General features: G+C 50.3%; 1 protein-coding gene across 10 annotated transcripts in view; it reads right to left on the reverse strand.

Annotated features, from left to right (window-relative positions):
* The window catches only part of STIM1 (stromal interaction molecule 1), a 390030-nt gene that overhangs the window by 42039 nt on the left and 324869 nt on the right, over positions 1-23122 (reverse strand). For all 10 annotated transcript variants that reach the window (XM_069203714.1, XM_069203711.1, XM_069203713.1 and 7 more), the window contains 2 exons: positions 16435-16602; positions 12765-12865 (listed from right to left, as the gene is read on the reverse strand). In XM_069203714.1, coding sequence (XP_069059815.1) covers positions 12765-12865; positions 16435-16602 — 269 coding nt within the window. The remainder of the gene's footprint in view (positions 1-12764; positions 12866-16434; positions 16603-23122) is intronic.

Below are 23122 nucleotides of genomic sequence, written 5' to 3' on the forward strand. Positions count from 1 at the left end.
CCTAGTACACTGTGCATGTACCCTAGCCTCCAGCAGGATACACTGTGCATCTACCTTAGCCTCCTGTAGGGTACACTGTGCATGGACCCTAGCCTCCAGCAGTGTACACTGTGCATGTACCCTAGCCTCCTGTAGGGTACACTGTGCATGTACCCTAGTACACTGTGCATGCACCCTAATCTCCAGCAGGATACATTGTGGATGTACCCTAGCCTCCAGCAGGGTACGCTGTGCATGTATCCTAGCCTCCAGCAGTGTACACTGTGCATGTACCCTAGCCTCCTGTAGGGTACACTGTGCATTTACCCTAGTACACTGTGCATGCACCCTAGCCTCCAGCAGGGTACGCTGTGCATGTACCCTAGCCTCCAGCAGTGTACACTGTGCATGTACCCTAGCCTCCTGTAGGGTACAGTGTGCATGTACCCTAGTACACTGTGCATGTGCCCTAGCCTCCAGCAGGATACACTGTGCATGTACCCTAGCCTCCTGTAGGGTACACTGTGCATGTACCCTAGCCTCCAGCAGGTTACACTGCGCATGTACTCTAGCCTCCAGCAGGATACACTGTGCATGTACCCTAGCCTCCAGCAGGGTACGCTGTGCATGTACCCTAGCCTCCAGCAGTGTACACTGTGCATGTACCCTAGCCTCCTGTAGGGTACACTGTGCATGTACCCTAGTACACTGTGCATGTACCCTAGCCTCCAGCAGGATACACTGTACATGTACCCTAGCCTCCTGTAGGGTACACTGCGCATGTCCCCTAGCCTCCAGCAGAGTACGCTGTGCATGCACCCTAGCCTCCAGCAGGGTACGCTGCGCATGTACCCTAGCCTCCAGCAGGTTCCACTGCGCATGTACCCTAGCCTCCAGCAGGATACACTGTGGATGTACCCTAGCCTCCAGCAGGGTACGCTGTGCATGTATCCTAGCCTCCAGCAGTGTACACTGTGCATGTACCCTAGCCTCCTGTAGGGTACACTGTGCATGTGCCCTAGTACACTGTGCATGCACCCTAGCCTCCAGCAGGGTACGCTGTGCATGTACCCTAGACTCCAGCAGTGTACACTGTGCATGTACCCTAGCCTCCTGTAGGGTACAGTGTGCATGTACCCTAGTACACTGTGCATGTACCCTAGCCTCCAGCAGGATACACTGTGCATGTACCCTAGCCTCCTCTAGGGTACACTGTGCATGTACCTTAGCCTCCAGCAGGTTACACTGCGCATGTACCCTAGCCTTCAGCAGGGTATGCTGTGCATGCACCCTAGCTGCCTGTAGGGTACACTGTGCATGTACCCTAGTACACTGTGCATGTACCCTAGCCTCCAGCAGGATACACTGTGCATGTACCCTAGCCTCCTGTAGGGTACACTGTGCATGTACCCTAGCCTCCAGCAGGTTACACTGCGCATGTACCCTAGCGTCCAGCAGGGTACACTGTGCATGTACCATAGCCTTCAGCAGGGTACACTGTGGGGTGCACCCTAGCCTACAGCAGGGTACACTGTGCATGTACTCCAGGCTCCAGCAGGATACACTGTGCATGTACCCTAGCCTCCTGTAGGGTACACTGTGCATGTACCCTAGTACACTGTGCATGTACTCTAGCCTCCAGCAGGTTACACTGCACATGTACCCTAGCCTCCAGCAGGTTACACTGCGCATGTACCCTAGCCTCCAGCAGGATACACTGTGGATGTACCCTAGCCTCCAGCAGGGTACGCTGTGCATGTACCTTAGCCTCCTGTAGGGTACAGTGTGCATGTACCCTAGTACACTGTGCATGTGCCCTAGCCTCCAGCAGGATACACTGCATGTACCCTAGCCTCCTCTAGGGTACACTGTGCATGTACCCTAGCCTCCAGCAGGTTACACTGCGCATGTACCCTAGCCTCCTGTAGGGTACACTGTGCATGTACCCTAGTACACTGTGCATGCACCCTAGCCTCCAGCAGGGTACGCTGTGCATGTACCCTAGCCTCCAGCAGTGTACACTGTGCATGTACCCTAGCCTCCTGTAGGGTACAGTGTGCATGTACCCTAGTACACTGTGCATGTGCCCTAGCCTCCAGCAGGATACACTGCATGTACCCTAGCCTCCTCTAGGGTACACTGTGCATGTACCCTAGCCTCCAGCAGGTTACACTGCGCATGTACCCTAGCCTCCAGCAGGGTACGCTGTGCATGCACCCTAGCTGCCTGTAGGGTACACTGTGCATGTACCCTAGTACACTGTGCATGTACCCTAGCCTCCAGCAGGATACAATGTGCACGTACCCTAGCCTCCTGTAGGGTACACTGTGCATGTACCCTAGCCTCCAGCAGGTTCCACTGCGCATGTACCCTAGCCTCCAGCAGGATACACTGTGGATGTACCCTAGCCTCCAGCAGGGTACGCTGTGCATGTATCCTAGCCTCCAGCAGTGTACACTGTGCATGTACCCTAGCCTCCTGTAGGGTACACTGTGCATGTACCCTAGTACACTGTGCATGCACCCTAGCCTCCAGCAGGGTACGCTGTGCATGTACCCTAGCCTCCAGCAGTGTACACTGTGCATGTACCCTAGCCTCCTGTAGGGTACAGTGTGCATGTACCCTAGTACACTGTGCATGTACCCTAGCCTCCAGCAGGATACACTGTGCATGTACCCTAGCCTCCTCTGGGGTACACTGTGCATGTACCTTAGCCTCCAGCAGGTTACACTGCGCATGTACCCTAGCCTTCAGCAGGGTATGCTGTGCATGCACCCTAGCTGCCTGTAGGGTACACTGTGCATGTACCCTAGTACACTGTGCATGTACCCTAGCCTCCAGCAGGATACACTGTGCATGTACCCTAGCCTCCTGTAGGGTACACTGTGCATGTACCCTAGCCTCCAGCAGGTTACACTGCGCATGTACCCTAGCGTCCAGCAGGGTACACTGTGCATGTGCCATAGCCTTCAGCAGGGTACACTGTGGGGTGCACCCTAGCCTACAGCAGGGTACACTGTGCATGTACTCCAGGCTCCAGCAGGATACACTGTGCATGTACCCTAGCCTCCTGTAGGGTACACTGTGCATGTACCCTAGTACACTGTGCATGTACTCTAGCCTCCAGCAGGATACACTGTGCATGTACCCTAGCCTCCAGCAGGGTACGCTGCGCATGCACCCTAGCCTCCAGCAGGGTACGCTGCGCATGCACCCTAGCCTCCAGCAGGGTACGCTGTGCATGTACCTTAGCCTCCTGTAGGGTACACTGTGCATGCACTCTAGCTTCCAGCAGGATACACTGCGCATGCACCCTAGCCTCCAGCAGGGCACGCTGCGCATGCACTCTAGCCTCCAGCAGGGTACGCTGTGCATGCACCCTATTCTCCAGCAGGGTACGCTGTGCATGCACCCTAGCCTCCAGCAGGTTACACTATGCATGCACCCTAGGATCCAGCAGCGTACGCTGTGCATGTACCCTAGCCTCCAGTAGGGTACGCTGCGCATGCACCCTAGCCTTCAGCAGGGTACGCTGCGCATGCACCCTAGCGTCCAGCAGGGTACGCTGCGCATGCACCCTAGCCTCCAGCAGGGTACGCTGCGCATGCACCCTAGCCTCCAGCAGGTTACACTGCGCATGCACCCTAGCCTCCAACAGGATACACTGTGCATGCACCCTAGCCTCCAGTAGGGTACACTGTGCATGCACCCTAGCCTCCAGCAGATTACACTGTGCATGTACCCTAGCCTCCAGCGGGATACACTGTGCATGCACCCTTCCTTCCAGCAGGGTACACTGTGCATGTGCCATAGCCTTCAGCAGGGTTCACTGTGGGGTGCACCCTAGCCTACAGCAGGGTACACTGTGCATGTACTCCAGGCTCCAGCAGGATACACTGTGCATGTACCCAAGCCTCCTGTAGGGTACACTGTGAATGTACCCTAGTACACTGTGCATGTACCCTAGCCTCCAGCAGGATACACTGTGCATGTACCCTAGCCTCCAGCAGGGCATGTTGGCATGTACCCTAGCCTCCAGCAGTGTACACTGTGCATGTACCCTAGCCTCCTGTAGGGTACACTGTGCATGTACCCTAGTACACTGTGCATGTACCCTAGCCTCCAGCAGGATACACTGTGCATCTACCTTAGCCTCCTGTAGGGTACACTGTGCATGGACCCTAGCCTCCAGCAGTGTACACTATGCATGTACCCTAGCCTCCTGTAGGGTACACTGTGCATGTACCCTAGTACACTGTGCATGCACCCTAGTCTCCAGCAGGATACACTGTAGATGTACCCTAGCCTCCAGCAGGGTACGCTGTGCATGTATCCTAGCCTCCAGCAGTGTACACTGTGCATGTACCCTAGCCTCCTGTAGGGTACACTGTGCATGTACCCTAGTACACTGTGCATGCACCCTAGCCTCCAGCAGGGTACGCTGTGCATGTACCCTAGCCTCCAGCAGTGTACACTGTGCATGTACCCTAGCCTCCTGTAGGGTACAGTGTGCATGTACCCTAGTACACTGTGCATGTGCCCTAGCCTCCAGCAGGATACACTGTGCATGTACCCTAGCCTCCAGCAGGATACACTGTGCATGTACCCTAGCCTCCAGCAGGGTACGCTGTGCATGTACCCTAGCCTCCAGCAGTGTACACTGTGCATGTACCCTAGCCTCCAGCAGGATACACTGTGCATGTACCCTAGCCTCCTGTAGGGTACACTGCGCATGTCCCCTAGCCTCCAGCAGGGTACGCTGTGCATGCACCCTAGCCTCCAGCAGGGTACGCTGCGCATGTACCCTAGCCTCCAGCAGGTTACACTGCGCATGTACCCTAGCCTCCAGCAGGGTATGCTGTGCATGCCCCCTAGCTGCCTGTAGGGTACACTGTGCATGTACCCTAGTACACTGTGCATGTACCCTAGCCTCCAGCAGGATACACTGTGCATGTACCCTAGCCTCTTGTAGGGTACACTGTGCATGTACCCTAGCCTCCAGCAGGTTACACTGCGCATGTACCCTAGCCTCCAGCAGGATACGCTGTGCATGTACCCTAGCCTCCAGCAGTGTACACTGTGCATGTACCCTAGCCTCCTGTAGGGTACACTGTGCATGTACACTAGCCTCCAGCAGGATACACTGTGCATGTACCCTAGCCTCCTGTAGGGTACACTGCCATGTCCCCTAGCCTCCAGCAGGGTACGCTGTGCATGCACCCTAGCCTCCAGCCGGGTACACTGTGGATGTACCCTAGCCTCCAGCAGGATACACTGTGGATGTACACTAGCCTCCAGCAGGGTACACTGTGCATGTGTCCTAGCCTCCAGCAGGGTACGCTGTGGATGTACCCTAGCCTCCAGCAGGATACACTGTGGATGTACCCTAGCCTCCAGCAGTGTACACTGTGCATGTACCCTAGCCTCCTGTAGGGTACACTGTGTATGTACCCTAGTACACTGTAGATGCACCCTAGCCTCCAGCAGGATACACTGTGCATGTACCCTAGCCTCCAGCAGGGTACGCTGTGCATGTACCCTAGCCTCCAGCAGTGTACGCTGTGCATGTACCCTAGCCTCCTGTAGGGTACACTGTGCATGTACCCTAGCCTCCAGCAGGATACACTGTGCATGTACCCTAGCCTCCTGTAGGGTACACTGCGCATGTCCCCTAGCCTCCAGCAGGGTACGGTGCGCATGCACCCTAGCCTCCAGCAGGTTACACTGCGCATGTACCCTAGCCTCCAGCAGGTTACACTGCGTATGTACCCTAGCCTCCAGCAGGATACACTGTGGATGTACCCTAGCCTCCAGCAGGGTACGCTGTGCATGTACCTTAGCCTCCTGTAGGGTACACTGTGCATGCACTCTAGCCTCCAGCAGGTTACACTGCGCATGTACCCTAGCCTCCAGCAGGTTACACTGCGTATGTACCCTAGCCTCCAGCAGGGTACGCTGTGCATGTACCTTAGCCTCCTGTAGGGTACACTGTGCATGCACTCTAGCTTCCAGCAGGATACACTGTGCATGCACCCTAGCCTCCAGTAGGGTACACTGTGCATGCACCCTAGCCTCCAGCAGATTACACTGTGCATGTACCCTAGCCTCCAGCGGGATACACTGTGCATGCACCCTTCCTTCCAGCAGGGTACACTGTGCATGTGCCATAGCCTTCAGCAGGGTTCACTGTGGGGTGCACCCTAGCCTACAGCAGGGTACACTGTGCATGTACTCCAGGCTCCAGCAGGATACACTGTGCATGTACCCAAGCCTCCTGTAGGGTACACTGTGAATGTACCCTAGTACACTGTGCATGTACCCTAGCCTCCAGCAGGATACACTGTGCATGTACCCTAGCCTCCAGCAGGGCATGTTGGCATGTACCCTAGCCTCCAGCAGTGTACACTGTGCATGTACCCTAGCCTCCTGTAGGGTACACTGTGCATGTACCCTAGTACACTGTGCATGTACCCTAGCCTCCAGCAGGATACACTGTGCATCTACCTTAGCCTCCTGTAGGGTACACTGTGCATGGACCCTAGCCTCCAGCAGTGTACACTATGCATGTACCCTAGCCTCCTGTAGGGTACACTGTGCATGTACCCTAGTACACTGTGCATGCACCCTAGTCTCCAGCAGGATACACTGTAGATGTACCCTAGCCTCCAGCAGGGTACGCTGTGCATGTATCCTAGCCTCCAGCAGTGTACACTGTGCATGTACCCTAGCCTCCTGTAGGGTACACTGTGCATGTACCCTAGTACACTGTGCATGCACCCTAGCCTCCAGCAGGGTACGCTGTGCATGTACCCTAGCCTCCAGCAGTGTACACTGTGCATGTACCCTAGCCTCCTGTAGGGTACAGTGTGCATGTACCCTAGTACACTGTGCATGTGCCCTAGCCTCCAGCAGGATACACTGTGCATGTACCCTAGCCTCCAGCAGGATACACTGTGCATGTACCCTAGCCTCCAGCAGGGTACGCTGTGCATGTACCCTAGCCTCCAGCAGTGTACACTGTGCATGTACCCTAGCCTCCTGTAGGGTACACTGTGCATGTACCCTAGTACACTGTGCATGTACCCTAGCCTCCAGCAGGATACACTGTGCATGTACCCTAGCCTCCTGTAGGGTACACTGCGCATGTCCCCTAGCCTCCAGCAGGGTACGCTGTGCATGCACCCTAGCCTCCAGCAGGGTACGCTGCGCATGTACCCTAGCCTCCAGCAGGTTACACTGCGCATGTACCCTAGCCTCCAGCAGGGTATGCTGTGCATGCCCCCTAGCTGCCTGTAGGGTACACTGTGCATGTACCCTAGTACACTGTGCATGTACCCTAGCCTCCAGCAGGATACACTGTGCATGTACCCTAGCCTCTTGTAGGGTACACTGTGCATGTACCCTAGCCTCCAGCAGGTTACACTGCGCATGTACCCTAGCCTCCAGCAGGATACGCTGTGCATGTACCCTAGCCTCCAGCAGTGTACACTGTGCATGTACCCTAGCCTCCTGTAGGGTACACTGTGCATGTACCCTAGCCTCCAGCAGGATACACTGTGCATGTACCCTAGCCTCCTGTAGGGTACACTGCCATGTCCCCTAGCCTCCAGCAGGGTACGCTGTGCATGCACCCTAGCCTCCAGCCGGGTACACTGTGGATGTACCCTAGCCTCCAGCAGGATACACTGTGGATGTACACTAGCCTCCAGCAGGGTACACTGTGCATGTGTCCTAGCCTCCAGCAGGGTACGCTGTGGATGTACCCTAGCCTCCAGCAGGATACACTGTGGATGTACCCTAGCCTCCAGCAGTGTACACTGTGCATGTACCCTAGCCTCCTGTAGGGTACACTGTGTATGTACCCTAGTACACTGTAGATGCACCCTAGCCTCCAGCAGGATACACTGTGCATGTACCCTAGCCTCCAGCAGGGTACGCTGTGCATGTACCCTAGCCTCCAGCAGTGTACGCTGTGCATGTACCCTAGCCTCCTGTAGGGTACACTGTGCATGTACCCTATTACACTGTGCATGTACCCTAGCCTCCAGCAGGATACACTGTGCATGTACCCTAGCCTCCTGTAGGGTACACTGCGCATGTCCCCTAGCCTCCAGCAGGGTACGGTGCGCATGCACCCTAGCCTCCAGCAGGTTACACTGCGCATGTACCCTAGCCTCCAGCAGGTTACACTGCGTATGTACCCTAGCCTCCAGCAGGATACACTGTGGATGTACCCTAGCCTCCAGCAGGGTACGCTGTGCATGTACCTTAGCCTCCTGTAGGGTACACTGTGCATGCACTCTAGCTTCCAGCAGGATACACTGTGGATGTACCCTAGCCTCCAGCAGTGTGCACTGTGCATGTACACTAGCCTCCTGTAGGGTACACTGTGCATGTACCCTAGTACACTGTGCATGTACCCTAGCCTCCAGCAGTGTACACTGTGCATGTACCCTAGCCTCCTGTAGGGTACACTGGATGTACCCTAGCCTCCAGCAGGGCACGCTGTGCATGTCCCCTAACCGCCTGTAGGGTACACTGTGCATGTACCCTAGTACACTGTGCATGTACCCTAGCCTCCAGCAGTGTACACTGTGCATGTACCCTAGCCTCCTGTAGGGTACACTGGATGTACCCTAGCCTCCAGCAGGGCACGCTGTGCATGTCCCCTAGCCTCCTGTAGGGTACACTGTGCATGTACCCTAGTACACTGTGCATGTACCCTAGCCTCCTGTAGGGTACACTGTGCATGTACCCTAGTACACTGCGCATGTACCCCAGCCTCCAGCAGTGCACTGTGCATGTACCCTAGCCTCCTGTAGGGTACACTGTGCATGTACCCTAGTACACTGCGCATGTACCCCAGCCTCCAGCAGTGCACACTGTGCATGGACCCTAGCCTCCAGCAGTGCACACTGTGCATGTAACCTAGTACACTGTGCATGCACCCTAGCCTCCAGCAGGGTACATTGTGCATGTGTCCTAACCTCCAGCAGGGTACGCTGTGGATGTGTCCTAACCTCCAGCAGGGTACGCTGTGGATGTACCCTAGCCTCCAGCAGGGTACACTGTGGATGTACCCTAGCCTCCAGCAGTGTACACTGTGCATGTACCCTAGCCTCCTGTAGGGTACACTGTGCATGTACCCTAGTACACTGTAGATGCACCCTAGCCTCCAGCAGGATACACTGTGGATGTACCCTAGCCTCCAGCAGGGGACACTGTGCATGTACCCTAGCCTCCAGCAGGATACACTGCGCATGTACCCTAGCCTCCAGCAGGATACACTGTGCATGCACCCTTCCTTCCAGCAGGGTACACTGTGCATGCACTCTAGCTTCCAGCAGGATACACTGTGGATGTACCCTAGCCTCCAGCAGTGTGCACTGTGCATGTACACTAGCCTCCTGTAGGGTACACTGTGCATGTACCCTAGTACACTGTGCATGTACCCTAGCCTCCAGCAGTGTACACTGTGCATGTACCCTAGCCTCCTGTAGGGTACACTGGATGTACCCTAGCCTCCAGCAGGGCACGCTGTGCATGTCCCCTAACCGCCTGTAGGGTACACTGTGCATGTACCCTAGTACACTGTGCATGTACCCTAGCCTCCAGCAGTGTACACTGTGCATGTACCCTAGCCTCCTGTAGGGTACACTGGATGTACCCTAGCCTCCAGCAGGGCACGCTGTGCATGTCCCCTAGCCTCCTGTAGGGTACACTGTGCATGTACCCTAGTACACTGTGCATGTACCCTAGCCTCCTGTAGGGTACACTGTGCATGTACCCTAGTACACTGCGCATGTACCCCAGCCTCCAGCAGTGCACACTGTGCATGTACCCTAGCCTCCTGTAGGGTACACTGTGCATGTACCCCAGCCTCCAGCAGTGCACACTGTGCATGGACCCTAGCCTCCAGCAGTGCACACTGTGCATGTACCCTAGCCTCCAGCAGGATACACTGTGGGGTGCACCCTCCTTCAGTTAGCAGCACAGCCACTGACAGACAGCACGTGTGAGCTGCCAGCACGGGTGCAGTTTGCAGGTTATGATCAGTTAGTAAATGGTGAAGTCTCTGAGTGATATTCTGCTCCGCTAGGTCTAGAATATGAAAGTTCCAAAGGGGTCCCAGTCTAAGACACCCCCGCTGGGGGTGGGGTGGTACCCTGGCCAAAGCCACCGCTCCCCATTGGGGAGGGAACCTCTAAAGTCAGTCGGTCTTTCCAAGCTATCACCACAATGGCTGCTTTCCGAATTGTAATTCCTGAGTGCCCTGTACAAGTGTAGCGCCCCCTCCCGTGAAGGCATTGGACGCGCATCTGTCCACCCGCAGCCTGTCTATCAGTCGGGATTAGGCCCAAGGATTGAGGAGCACCAAAGCCCAGAGGTAACTTCAAACACAGACGAGAGAAATGCCCCCCCCAGGGAGGGGCTGGGCAGTTATGGATGTCCTTCCCTCAGACAGGGTTTGAAGTTCGCTCTCATTCTTTTAAAAAACCTCTAAAAAAACAAAAGAATGCTCTATAAAATATATATATAAAAAAACTTCGATTAAAAAAATAATCTCAAAAACTGCAGCGCCCCCGTCAGAGAAAAGGGAAGTATGCAACGGGGCCTCACATCATTCTGGGGGTCGGTGAATACTGCACCCAGGCTGGGTGCTAAGAACTGTGAGCGAGTCTTAGCAACGCACACACCCCAGTAAGGCAGAGGCTCCTTGGCCAGCTACAGGCGGAACCTTCACCTAAAATAGGGGTGATGTGCTCCACGTAATCCGGTGCCCACCGTATCACCCCCATCCATCTGACTGCATTTACCAGGGCGCAATCTACCAAGGCACCGGCTCCATGGAGGTGTGGATCCACTATGACACAGCACACCAGAGGCTCAAAATAAAGTGTGAAAGCAATGGGCTGGGCTGAATTTGAGCCGGTGATCTCCGGTGCCGAGCACCGGCACTGAATTTCGAGGGCCCGCGCTTATTCTTCTGCCTCAAGCATTTACTGCAGCAAAAGACACACATGAGAAAGACGGAAGAAGAGAAAAAAGAAAAAGCGTCACAAAGAAAGCTGAAAGCTGCGAGAGTGAGCTGACGGGGCAGTGAGTGGCTGTAAATGGATTGAAGAGGCCCGAGATGGCGTCAGGATTACGCGGCCTCAGTATTCGGCGCTCGCACATTTAACTGCAGCAGCTGCGAGTTTCAGAGGAGACCTTTGAGCACCGGCACGTTTTTATTTACAAATTAAGCACTGGCAATGGGTGGGCATTCTTGCCCATATTCCTTCCCTAGCCTAACAGTACCAGGTTGAACCAGTGTCACCCTGCAGAGGAGTTGCACCCACGCTCAGGAGTCCAGAACTGAATGATAAATTCCACTGAATAGAATATAACTGGATAGATTGGGGAGGGGCTCCCCACCTCTCCAAAACAGCGCGGAAAGAGCGGTATTGGAAGGTAGGCTTGCCACTTTATCGTGCACAGGAGTTATAGCATGCTGCTGGTAGTCAAGAAATTTCCCCAACATCTTTGCTTCATTGTAAGTCTTCAGTAATGTTGTTCCCACCTGACCCAACAGTCTGAGTCAGAAAATCTATCAGGGCCCGGGCCATCTGACTGGAAGGATCCATTACTTCCTCCAACAGTACCCCCCGTCTCCCGATGACCAACCACTGAGGGGGAAACCGAGTGGATCCCAGTGTTGGACAAACCCAGTGCTTAATTTGTGCTTGTTGTTTCCGGGGCTGAGCACCGGCACTTATTTTGGAGCCTCAAGCATTTGCTGCGAGCAAAAGACACACATGGGAAAGACGGAGGGAGAGAAAAACGAAAAAGCGTCACAATGGTAGAAAGCAGAAAGCTGCAGGAGTGAGCTGAAGGGGCAGGGAGTGGCTGTAAACGGATTGCGGAGGCCGGAGATGGTTTCAGGATTACGCTGCCTCAGTATTCCGTGGCCGCACATTTAAATGCAACAGCCGCGTGTTTAAGAGGAGGGTTTTGGGCACCGGCACGTTTTGATTTACAAATTAAGCACTGGACAAACCTCAGAGTGACTCGCACATCAAGTCAGTGGTCGAAGAACAGAGGCCTCAAGCAGAAGCTATGCACTTAGCACAATCACAAGAGAAGAAATTAAACTCTCTGTAGCCCAGTGCTCCAGTAGTCATCGAGAAAGCCTGCGACATCCCATCTCTGCTGTTCGAGGCAGGCGCTACTGAATGCATGCCCGGAACAGGACAGACTGCCAGGCGCAAACAAGGTTAGTGGAGATGAACCCTGATGGAAACTGGAATTATTGCACAGCAGAGGGAGAAGTCAGATGTGCAACTGGGAGTACATCAAACATACCAGGTCTCGAACGAATCAATGGAGAAAGCCAAAGAATAAGGACAGCCATAGGTGCAATTGTCCTCTATTGCACCACATGGTCCACCTTGTTTTAAATCACCTTAACTTCTTCCATTGAATGAAGGCTCCTTATCCAGCCTAACACACAGCCTCATTCTCCGCTGCCTCCTCCGGGGACCTCCGTCCATGTCCAGCACTCAGTGTATCACTTCACATACCCTCCACTGTATGTCTCCTACTCACCTCTCTCTTTCAGGGACATATCCCCCCACTGAGCCCCACTTCATGTTTTACCAAGCAGGCCCACTTTTCAGGCCTCATCCCATGATGACCGCAACAGCCACCAGTACCTCCTGCAGCGGGCAGTGTCTGGAGCTCGGGGGTGCAGGTGAGCGCTCATGGTGGGACATCCAGAACAACCCAACCCATCACATACTCACTTCGCGGTCAGGATCTTGTGGTCCACGTCATCCAGCGAGGAGCTGTGGGCCACGTGGAATGTGCCAAACAGGGTGTTCCTCTTCTTCTTTATCTTTTCAGCCTTGAACATAAGAAAATAAATGATTTAACTAACATCAAGTGTTCAACCATGAAAGGCCACCCCAAAGTATGAGAACAGAGGGGGCGAGCAAAGTAGAACAAAGCAACTGACGTTCACTTAAATAAACAGCAAGAATGCGCACAGCACTGCTCAGAATATGCACCGTGAGAAGTTGTATTTATCCGAAGAGATCAACAGCCCCCTCCAGGGTTTATGGCAGGAGTGGGGAGGTCTTTACTGGCCTCCTGGTCAGCCAGGGGCCAACATCCAACAGGGGCGGACCACCACCGGACCTCACATGTTCACAAATCAGCCCCCCCCCCTCTAATGCACGATGCGGGGGCTACACAGATAACAGAACACAGGATTACAAGTGAACCAACAAGAGAAACAACTGTGGGTGCTCGGATGCAGAGAAACACAGAGGGAAGCGAATTAATTTAGTTTCTCAGGAATGAACAGCGCTTCAGGACATCAGCCCAGCATCGAGGCTCTAGGCACTCTTGCTTACTGAAGTAGTAACTGAGTTCCACATATTGTTGTGGCAAGGCATCGATAAAACGGCGCTGCTTTGCATGTTATGTCTGCTTGGCGCTATGTTTTCAGACGAGCTAACTCGACCATCTGCAGCTATTCCGGCGCTGCGCCGTTTGTTCACGCACTGGAGGGTCTGGTACCCCTGGACCCCGAGGACTGCTGGGCAGCCAGGCTCCCCAACTCTCCACGTGTACACTCTGCTCCTCTAACTGAGATGCTAGTCGGATTGTTACAGCAACATTGAAGGAACTTTAAAGGTACCTGATAATGGCTCTGCGTTAAAATGGACTCTATTGGAAACAGAAATATAGTCATCGGGTCCTAAAGTATATCCAACAGTTGTGAGTGGAGATGCTAGCTGCGGGTTATCGCTTTAGGAAGAGATGGGCGCCCATCTGTGCATTTGCTCTGGAATCTATCTTCAACTGATAATGCGTGCAACGAAGTGTGGGCCAAACTCCACAAATCTGATTTGTAAATGAATTTCTATGGGACAGAGCCCGTTAACGATGCCTAGGAAGTTTACTCTGGTATAGGACTAGGTCTGGTTTTTCCTGTGAAAAGCTTGCTCGTAGGGAAACACAACAAAAACACTACTTTCCAAAAGATACCTTTTGTACACTTTTTCTCCCACAACAGTGCAGTGAAAATGTCACAAATAGTTGGTGGCTTTTCCGAACACAAGCTTTTAGCTATTTTTGTATTCAGTGTACACGATTTAACTGGAGTTGGACGATTAGGGACATCATTGAAGAATAACTATCTGAAACGTGTTAAAAGCAAACATCTGAATGGATTCTATGAACCATCTCCGCAGTATGACAAACATTTAAATGGCTGATGATCTGACGGAAAGGAAACATTCCTTTACCCTGTAAGCATCCGTTTGTGGCCTGCGGGGCTACAGACTCACGCGTTCTGCATCTTCCTGCCATCCAGTGATGGATGGCTGAAACTTATGTGAAGAAGCTTTTGACTCAAGAGATGTGCTTTGACTCATCCACTAGTCCACAATGCGCATGAGCACCAACTCCATGTTAGATTGTTTCTGCACAGCTGTATATTGACTGTATATTGCGTGTGGTGCACCAGGCACATTGTGCAGTGTGGACTGTAAAAAGAGCCTGCACAAGGCCTAAAATGTCCTTAAATTAGTGCTTGGTAAAAGTGTGAGCTGTTACCCAAGTGGCCTCTTTGCAGATGTTGGATAGGGGAATGTTTCCCAAGAAAGCCTCGGTAGCCCCTTTCGTGGGCATTGAATGTGCCGTCGGGATCCAACTCTCTTAGCTTTCTGGTAGCAAGTGTGGATACGCCGGTCTATTCGCCTAGCGATGCCTGCCTTAGAAATAGGGTGGCGTGTGTAAGGTTCCATGAAGGCTACAAAGAGTTCTTGATAGCAGCAAAAATGCCTGGTCATGTTCATGGAGTACTCAAGAGCTCTTTTTACGTCGAGAGTGTCTCTGCTACTGAATCTGGTTGTGGAAAGAAGAATGAGGGATCCACAGAATGCAGCCAGGAAACTGGGATTGGGTCTCAAGACAACCTTTTCTTTCTAAACCTGAATGAATGGCTCTTAAATGGTGAGTGTTTGCCGCTCACTAATGCGCCTTGGCAATGTTATAGCACCTAGGGAGGCAGCCACCCAGGAACAGAATAGTAACAGACGTGGGCCCAAATACTTGAAAAGTACTCTCATGAGGATACAAAAGGGTTAACGCCTTGGCTCATCTTGTCATTGTAATTCACCAATTAGTTCACTCGCCGAGTGACAACAAAAACATTCAAACTGATTATGTGTATGAATCCTGTGTGCAAAAAATAAAAATGCCCCTCATTTCGCCTCCTGCGAGGGTTTTTCAAGATGATTGCAGACTAGTGTTAACCATCACCAACTGAAGAGGAGGAGGAGGAACTTCTTGATCTGTTGTTTGGAGCTGGATGAACTCTTGGGCAGGACCTTCTCTGATGTCCACAATAAATCTCATTCTTCTGGAAGCGTTTTATAGGAGTAATCATCCCTTAGTTTGAGCCGGTGGTTGTTGATGAGGCCACCGGCACTCATTTTTGGGGAACCACATTTATTTTTCCTCATCAGACATTTCCCAAGAGCAAGAGAGGGAAAACAGACAAGGGGAAGGAGGAGGAAGAAAAAGATGGAAATCCCATCTCAAAATGAGAAAGCAGAAACATGCAAGAGGGAGAGACGGGGGCAAGAAGTGCCAGAAAGGGGATTAATGAGGTGGCTTGAGGACTATGCAGACTTGGTAATCCACGCGCTGACTTAATAGCGCCGGCCGCCGGACTGAGAGCAGAGCTTTGGGTACTGGCACTCATTCTATTACAAATTAAGCACTGGGAAGAACATTACTCACTCTCTCCCAGGCATTTCTCTCTGGGGAACATGTATTTTGCTTTCCTCCTCCATTTACAAGAGGACATGGGCTATCTAGCTACATCATATTAGATTTTAACTGCAGAGATCTCCACAAAGACACCCTATTAGCCACACAACATGTGAAATACTGAAGCTGCTTATCAGGGGTTTCCAAAACAACTTAGAAATCACCTCTCACAGAGGGCATTGAAAAGAAAAGGTTAACAAGCAGCATCATGGCTGTCTGAGGACAGTAGATATTCTAAATCAATAACCCAGGCACTGCCATCATTGGAGGGGGTTCAATGCCAGCAGGTGAAGATGATTTCCAGTCAAGCATACACAGGGCTTCAGTCCTGGGTGCAAACGGCCTTTGGGCTCACTGTTTCCTCAGAGAAAGACAGAGATCAGTTAAGGAAAACTGAATACACCTCAAATATTAGTTTCAAGACACAAAAGAGAGACTTTTTAGTTTTCATCTATCACATTTCCTTCTTGAAGCGGTTTTTGTTGCAATACCTTCATTGAAGTTCGCTACGCCCAGCATATTACTGCTACACAATCCGATGGCAAGTAAAAATGAGGAATAACGGCTCAACCGTGTGCACAAATAACCCCTCTAGAAACCCAAGCGGTTGACCTACAGGAGAGCTCCTACCCCTTCTTTGGCGATGAGCAGTTGCTTCTCTGCGTTCTGCTTCTTCACGTTGTAGTACTGAACCTCCACCTCGTGGGTCAGCTGCAACCACTTCTGCAAGCAGTCGGGGGCCGACCAGTTGCTGTGAGACTCCAGCTCCTTCTCCGCGTTCTTGAGCGCCATGCGTACCTGCGAAGAGGTCAAAGGACAGACGTGAGCGGATCATCCCTCACCTGTGTTCAGTACAGTGGCTACAAGTGTGACAACCATTGACTTGACGGAGTGCAGGAATTAAGGTACGCCCTAGTCGCCGATTACAACATGTGGTATTACCCCCACCTTGGAAAAAGCCCACAATACGTGCCCAGAGTACAGCAAAGGTAGAGTATCCCAACAGGAGAAGCATCTCTGCTGCAGAACTGTCAAACCTGTGCTACAAACCATGGACATGAAAATGGGGGAAGAATCTGGCCACTTGTATAGAGAATTTACTCAGAGGAAACCCAAATGTAAAGGCTGCAAATCACTTTTCAACTGGACAGAACACAGTGATTCAGCTGGTGAGAATTTTTTTTTTGTGCAAACTATGGATGGGGCTTTGGAACAGATTCTCAATGCTGTGTCCTTAAAGGTGACAACACACGTGTTTTCTAAACTCTTCAGGTGGGTAATACATGGTGAGACGACCCCCAATGGTCAAAACTGTGATTTAGAAGGAATTAGAACAACATCTCAGATGAGGCCTGTTTCAATTATTGTACACACATAATTGACGTGAAAACTATGGTTTGGGAGTCCAAAGCGGAGAAATCCCCAGTTGAAAATTAGCAACTACTTTGCAAACTGAACTCAATCTCCCTTTTTGGCTTTGTCTCGAAATTTCTCCTTGCTGGGAGAGGCTGATGGTTGCCGTCAGGTTCACTCACACCAGCAACCTCTCTCAGAAGTCAACAGTAATGATTGCTAGCTAGCTGTAACAGTTATTCACTTTAACTCCTGCAGAATATGGCAGAAACGAGGCAAATTCCAGTGGGCTCTTGACAGTTGCATAGGCAGATATTTTGCACACTATAAATATCACACTTGGGTCCAAACATTTTTCAGATGCTGCCACTAAAACTTGCAATGATCTTCCAATCACCCTATGTGCACGAACCTCCTCCCGAAGTAAAAAGCAAAGCTCAGAAATCTTTCCTTAAAATATATATTTTTGTATCAGATTAGTTTTTCTATATGTTGAATTCTATGTTACTGGAATAGTTGTCATACTGTATCTCTGAAACAATGTACAAAACGCAAAAGATTTTTTATGTTCATTTCATCTCCTAAAAACTAGCTAGAGATTACACAAACAACTTCCGATGGAAGACACATCTTATGAGATAAAGTGACAGATTTCTGAATTGTCGGTCAGTTCTGCAGAACATTTGATTGGTCTATCAATCAAGAGAGGGCCTCAATCAATCTGTGAACTAGTTAAGAGAATACTCCCTCTGGAGCTAGAGAACTTTGATAATCAGTCTTCAGACCACAGTCCTAAACTTACAGATCAACTTGAACCTTTTCCACAAAGCATCGGTTCATGTCGGATTTCATCTAGACTCAACAGAGGCCCCAAGCAAAATAAACCAGGCGCTGCGGGGAACAATTTCCATGTTCCTTTTGGATCACGTAAGAGGGACTGTCCACAGAGACAGCCAATAGCAGACTTTCTAGAGGAGAAAGCAACTTCTGGAAGCACCTCACAACCTAAAAACTTGATGTATTGGCTGTTGTTTGAAATGAGGTGTAGCTGTTGCATCAAACACAGGAACATATTCCAAAAATGGCCCCTGTACATCGCTCCACTGCCGTATGGCTAGGTACATGCTGTGCAAATATCACAGACCTACAAATGCATGGTCCTGGTACATTACACCGGTCGGGATTGGAATTAAGCGGTAAGTATGCACTCTGAAGCACTGGCTTTGAGCTTACACCCTCATCAGACAATCTCTTGGAAAGAGAGCACCAGCATTGTAGAGCTGGTTGGCACAGCGTGTCGTGCTTAGGGCTCCCATGAAGAAGACCCACTGACACTGTCTAAGCAAGGGTGTGTCCACATTCACACTCTCTTGAAGGGGGAAGAGACCAAGCAGAAAGAGGTTCTACTCCAGCGAAGCCCCCGGCTGCTTAGGAGTCCATGAGAGGGACCTCATCAGCTCAGACACATAAACCATGACAGCGGAAGGCATGCTCAGTGTTACTGAAATGGACCAGCCACAGTGCTCAGTGGGTTGTGGTTACGCGCTCTGACATCCGTTAAACCACGCCTGCATTCCTCCCAGAATGACCCGTGTACCCAGCAACATTTTCTGTGTGTACCAGCCTGCGCCATGGACTGTGTTCCAGTCCCCTTTGGAGGAATCTGCACAAGCAACAAACTTTATGCCCAATATCTATCTATTTTTTTTTTGTATCTCAATTCTGCAGTGATTTTTAAAAAATGAACAAGTAATGATCCATTCTTAAAAACCATCATAGAAACATAAAATACTAATGATGCATAAAAAGATAAGACAATGACCAAAAAAAAAAAAGGATATTCAAGTGCACCATTGACATGTATGAGGGCGTGAGGAACATCTGGCCGCGTGTCTAGAACCTGAAAGTGTCTCCAGACTCTCACAGTCTCCAGCACAAACGCAGGGGTCTGGGAATGGAAGAATGCTCCTCCGAAGACATCTCTCAGGACAAAGTTTGTAAAGAGTTGCTTCCGCTTTCCCAGGAGGGTTGGTGCTCTCTGGGCATGCGGTGCTCCAAGCTATGCCAAGCGGGTAACGAGCCTGGTCGGCTTCCAGCTCTAGTTAACCTCCCTGAGTGTTCAGAGCAGGCTGGGCATCTGGCCTGTGTCTGAGCAGCTTTCCCTGTGGCTGCTGACAGCCCTGCTTCTCACCCTCTATCTCCTGTTGTCCCTTTCATATCTAGAGTGCTGCGGATCAGCAGAGTGCGCCCACTCCTGACTTCACACTCTCAAGTGTTAGCACCTCTCCACACCCTGGCCACTTCAGGGGCAGAAACAAATGAGGCAGCCTGGCAGGGACTCTATAGCGAACCACAATACAGAACATGATGCCAGGGAAGGCGGCAATGGGCATTTACCAGCCTTGCGGCTAGGATTCTGCACATTTTTTCCTTGCCTACAGAATCTTGCCCAGCTAACAATTTTCACCCATCATTTAAGTTGCATAAAGTTTTTATTCTCACCAGATAAGATTATTTCCAAGATAACATAAACCAGCTAATCTGAAAGCAGCTTGTGATGTAGGACTCTCTGCTCGCCTCTCTTCGGGCTGCCACAGGGATGGTGTATCGAGCTGGACACTATAACGCAGATGATGCCTTTCTTAGGAGATGCACACTAGTATTCGTCCCTCTCCCCTCAGCAGACTGCACTTTCGCTTGTAGGCCACACTGTAAACAATAAAAGATGCATCCACTCACACCGAAAACAAATGGCAATACCTACAAACCTTGAAAAAACTGGAGCACACACATGGAAGGGATTCCTTGAAAGCACAAGTCCAATGCCAACAACCACTGGAGTAACCTCTCACCTTGGGCTCCAGAGTAGCGTGCTGCCCCCGCAATGTGTTTCAATACCCCATCAGGGGTAGTAAGCGCTATATAAATACAAATACCCTGACCGCTTAGACTGACAGTGGCATTCCAAAGAAAGGAGGCACTGCAGAGGGTTGTCGGGTAACAGGGCCATTGACTCGACTGTATAGGACGGTAAAGTAGTCTGCGGTGTCCAATACTGGCAAACAACAAAAAACTATTGATAGAGCGCATCTAAAGTATTTTAAAATCACTACAAAAACACCCTCTGTGCCACAAGAGGTGGGAATCCAATTACAGTAAGTCTGAGGCATCACCGCGGAACACAAAGATTTGGAGTTGGTCAATGAATAGAAACTCTTCTTCACCAACACCTTTCATGGCAAACTTAAGAGATAAAAATGCAAAAAATAGAACGTATTTATTTTCATACTATGTTATCCCCCGATCTACAGAAAACTGCATTGATGACACAACATTTAGCAGGCTACACAATGCTTTCTGGTGGTAAATAAACTGGACATGCCATCCTTCGGTTTGGGTCCGCGTACTGGTGAGTTATTCAAGACATAGTTCACGGAGCTGAACAGTCACAATTTCAAGAAAAACCGAGATAGCACTCTAAGCCCAACAACTAAAATGCAGGATTGCTCACAGCATGAGACTATGTAATTGACCAATGCTGAACAAGCATTGGCGAAGCCAAAAGGTCTCACCTTTTGGCTTTGCTGGTGGTTTTTGCTCATCCCATTCAGCATCAGCAAAAACAATCAATAAAAAATATTGCTAATGCTAAAAAAAAAAAACTACAAAAACATGATGATGCGTATGCTTGAATGAATCATCAGGCATGCACAAGTATAAATTATGAGAAGCCTGCTATTTAGCATTTTTTTTTATTTACCATTCCAAGATGGCGGATCTTAAAATGGTAGATTAAAAACAAAAAAAAAAAACACATGGCCCGGCAGCAACTTGCAGCTCCAAGAAAGTTTTTTTTGTATTAAAGATAACGATGCAGAGGGATAAGTAACAGTAGAGCTGGCAGAAGGGTGGTGGGAGCCGCAGAGGGCTCAACAATGGAAGATCTGGGCTTGGGGGGCGGAGGGAAGGACATGGATGGATGGGAGAAGCAACAGACGAGATGGGGAGGAGAAGGGTGGTGGAGACAGAGAGGGTCGGATTGGCAAGGAGAGAGTGGGGGGATTTCAGTGGGGAAGCAGCACACGAGGGAGAGAACAAGCTAATACACACTCACAGTAAATGCTGCAAAAAGAATATACGCAGTTTAAAGATACAGCTCATTGAGTTAGAAGGATGTTTTTAAAAAGCTATGCTCTATGGGATAAACAAACATAAGAAGAGGAAGGAAAACCTCTGAATAAGAAACAAGCAAATGAGGCTGACAAAAAGCCAACCAGTGTTAATCAACAGGCGGACCCACAGCTCACCGTAAGCCTAGTCCACAAAAGGTCCTCGACAACAGACACTAAAAGACACATGTCCGAGAGACCTAAAACCTATTAGCGCTATGTTTCATCTGCTCCATGGAGCTGGTTGGAAAGTGAACCCCAAGGACAGGCACTTTCAGAGGTGAGTTGGCCCAGGAAGCATTTTTGAATGTGTGGGCAGCTACTAGGCTAAAAAGAGAAATGGACAAACCAGCAAAGAGGTAATATCACCGCTTATTATTGAAAAAAATGACTATTTCAAGAGCCAAAAGTTTCCTTTTAATTCTTCGTGGCTTTTACTCCTTGGAAACAGAAACAGTTTGATGATTTTTACTGTTTAACCCTCTTCTCTAATCTAATATTAAGTAGAGATTATTCACAACATTCGCACTAACAGTATCAGCAAAATACAGAACTAAAACAAATGCTGTTGACAATGCTGAAGCTTTAGGGTAAAATAGAAAGGTTGATTTTAAACTACAAGTATGGAAAAAAAACTTCTTCTGCAACAGAAAGCTCCCATCTCCGTGCAGATGCTCAAGGGCAGAAGGGAGGGTTGGCAGGGGATCACGGTGTCCTCTAATGAATGTCTGTAAAAACATGCCAGCCAAGAGATCTGCCGTTACATTTCTTGGAAATCATTTAACTGGAATTTAAAAAGGGATTATCAGTTCTTACTTTCATTGTGGCCGTTCCCGCAAAGGCAGCGAGATACATGAGATTGTGGCCAGAGAGAGAGACGCGAGGCATTTCATGTTAACGGTGCCGATTATAAACACAAAAGAAATACTCAGGAGTCAATGGAGACAGGTGGAAGAGTTTAAAAAAAAAACATGGAGCTAGCATGACCAGCTTAGAGACAGGGGGTAGCAGCGGACATTAAGACTTCTTTTCTAATAGTTCCTCTGACCAGAGTGGAACATCACCACAGAAACAAGTGTAGCGTAACAGGCCACAGAATGAGAACCAGATAATGTCCAAGTCTCGCCTTTGAGGGCTTTAAAAGCTGTGACTTTAAACCTGCACCGACTGATTTCCTCAACTGTTTGCAATTTACGCTCTAAAGTATGTAGTGTTGTTTACATGTCAACGGCTTCTGGGATTCGCGTTCAGTAGTAGAGATGATTTCTTTACTCCTGCTAATAAGGAAGAGAAACACCTACATGCACGGCATGAACTCAGCAAACCTGAAAAAAAATAACTTTATTTCACCCAAATCCTATACAATTACTCATGAAACAAAGTGATGGCCACACCCCTTTCTGGGCAGCAGCGGATCTTTGTATGAGGTGAATAAGGAATTTCCTGGTTTATCCACAGGTCTTAGACTCTACAAGGGGCAGAGTGCAATTGAAGGGGCCATGTCACTTACAGAGGAGGCAGAATTTTTTTGATCCAAAGAAGGATGGAAGAACCTCAATAAAAAGGATAGTCTCCAGTTTTTTTTTTTATTGAACAGTGCCAGTTGGCCATTTCCAAGACCCAGGCTACATGACTGTTCCCTCAGTGCTACGTGCTCCTTGTGGCCCAAAACTTTGTAACTGGGTAATCTTTTCTGTAACTTCTTTCCCAAAGCTCAGCCAACCAATGTACATACACATCATAAACTGTTATCCACTGTATTGAAAACACACCTTTTAGTAGTTTCCTTCTCAAGT

This window comes from Pleurodeles waltl, chromosome 8 (genome assembly GCF_031143425.1).
Source record: "Pleurodeles waltl isolate 20211129_DDA chromosome 8, aPleWal1.hap1.20221129, whole genome shotgun sequence".
In the NCBI taxonomy this organism is placed as follows: Eukaryota; Metazoa; Chordata; class Amphibia; order Caudata; family Salamandridae; genus Pleurodeles; species Pleurodeles waltl.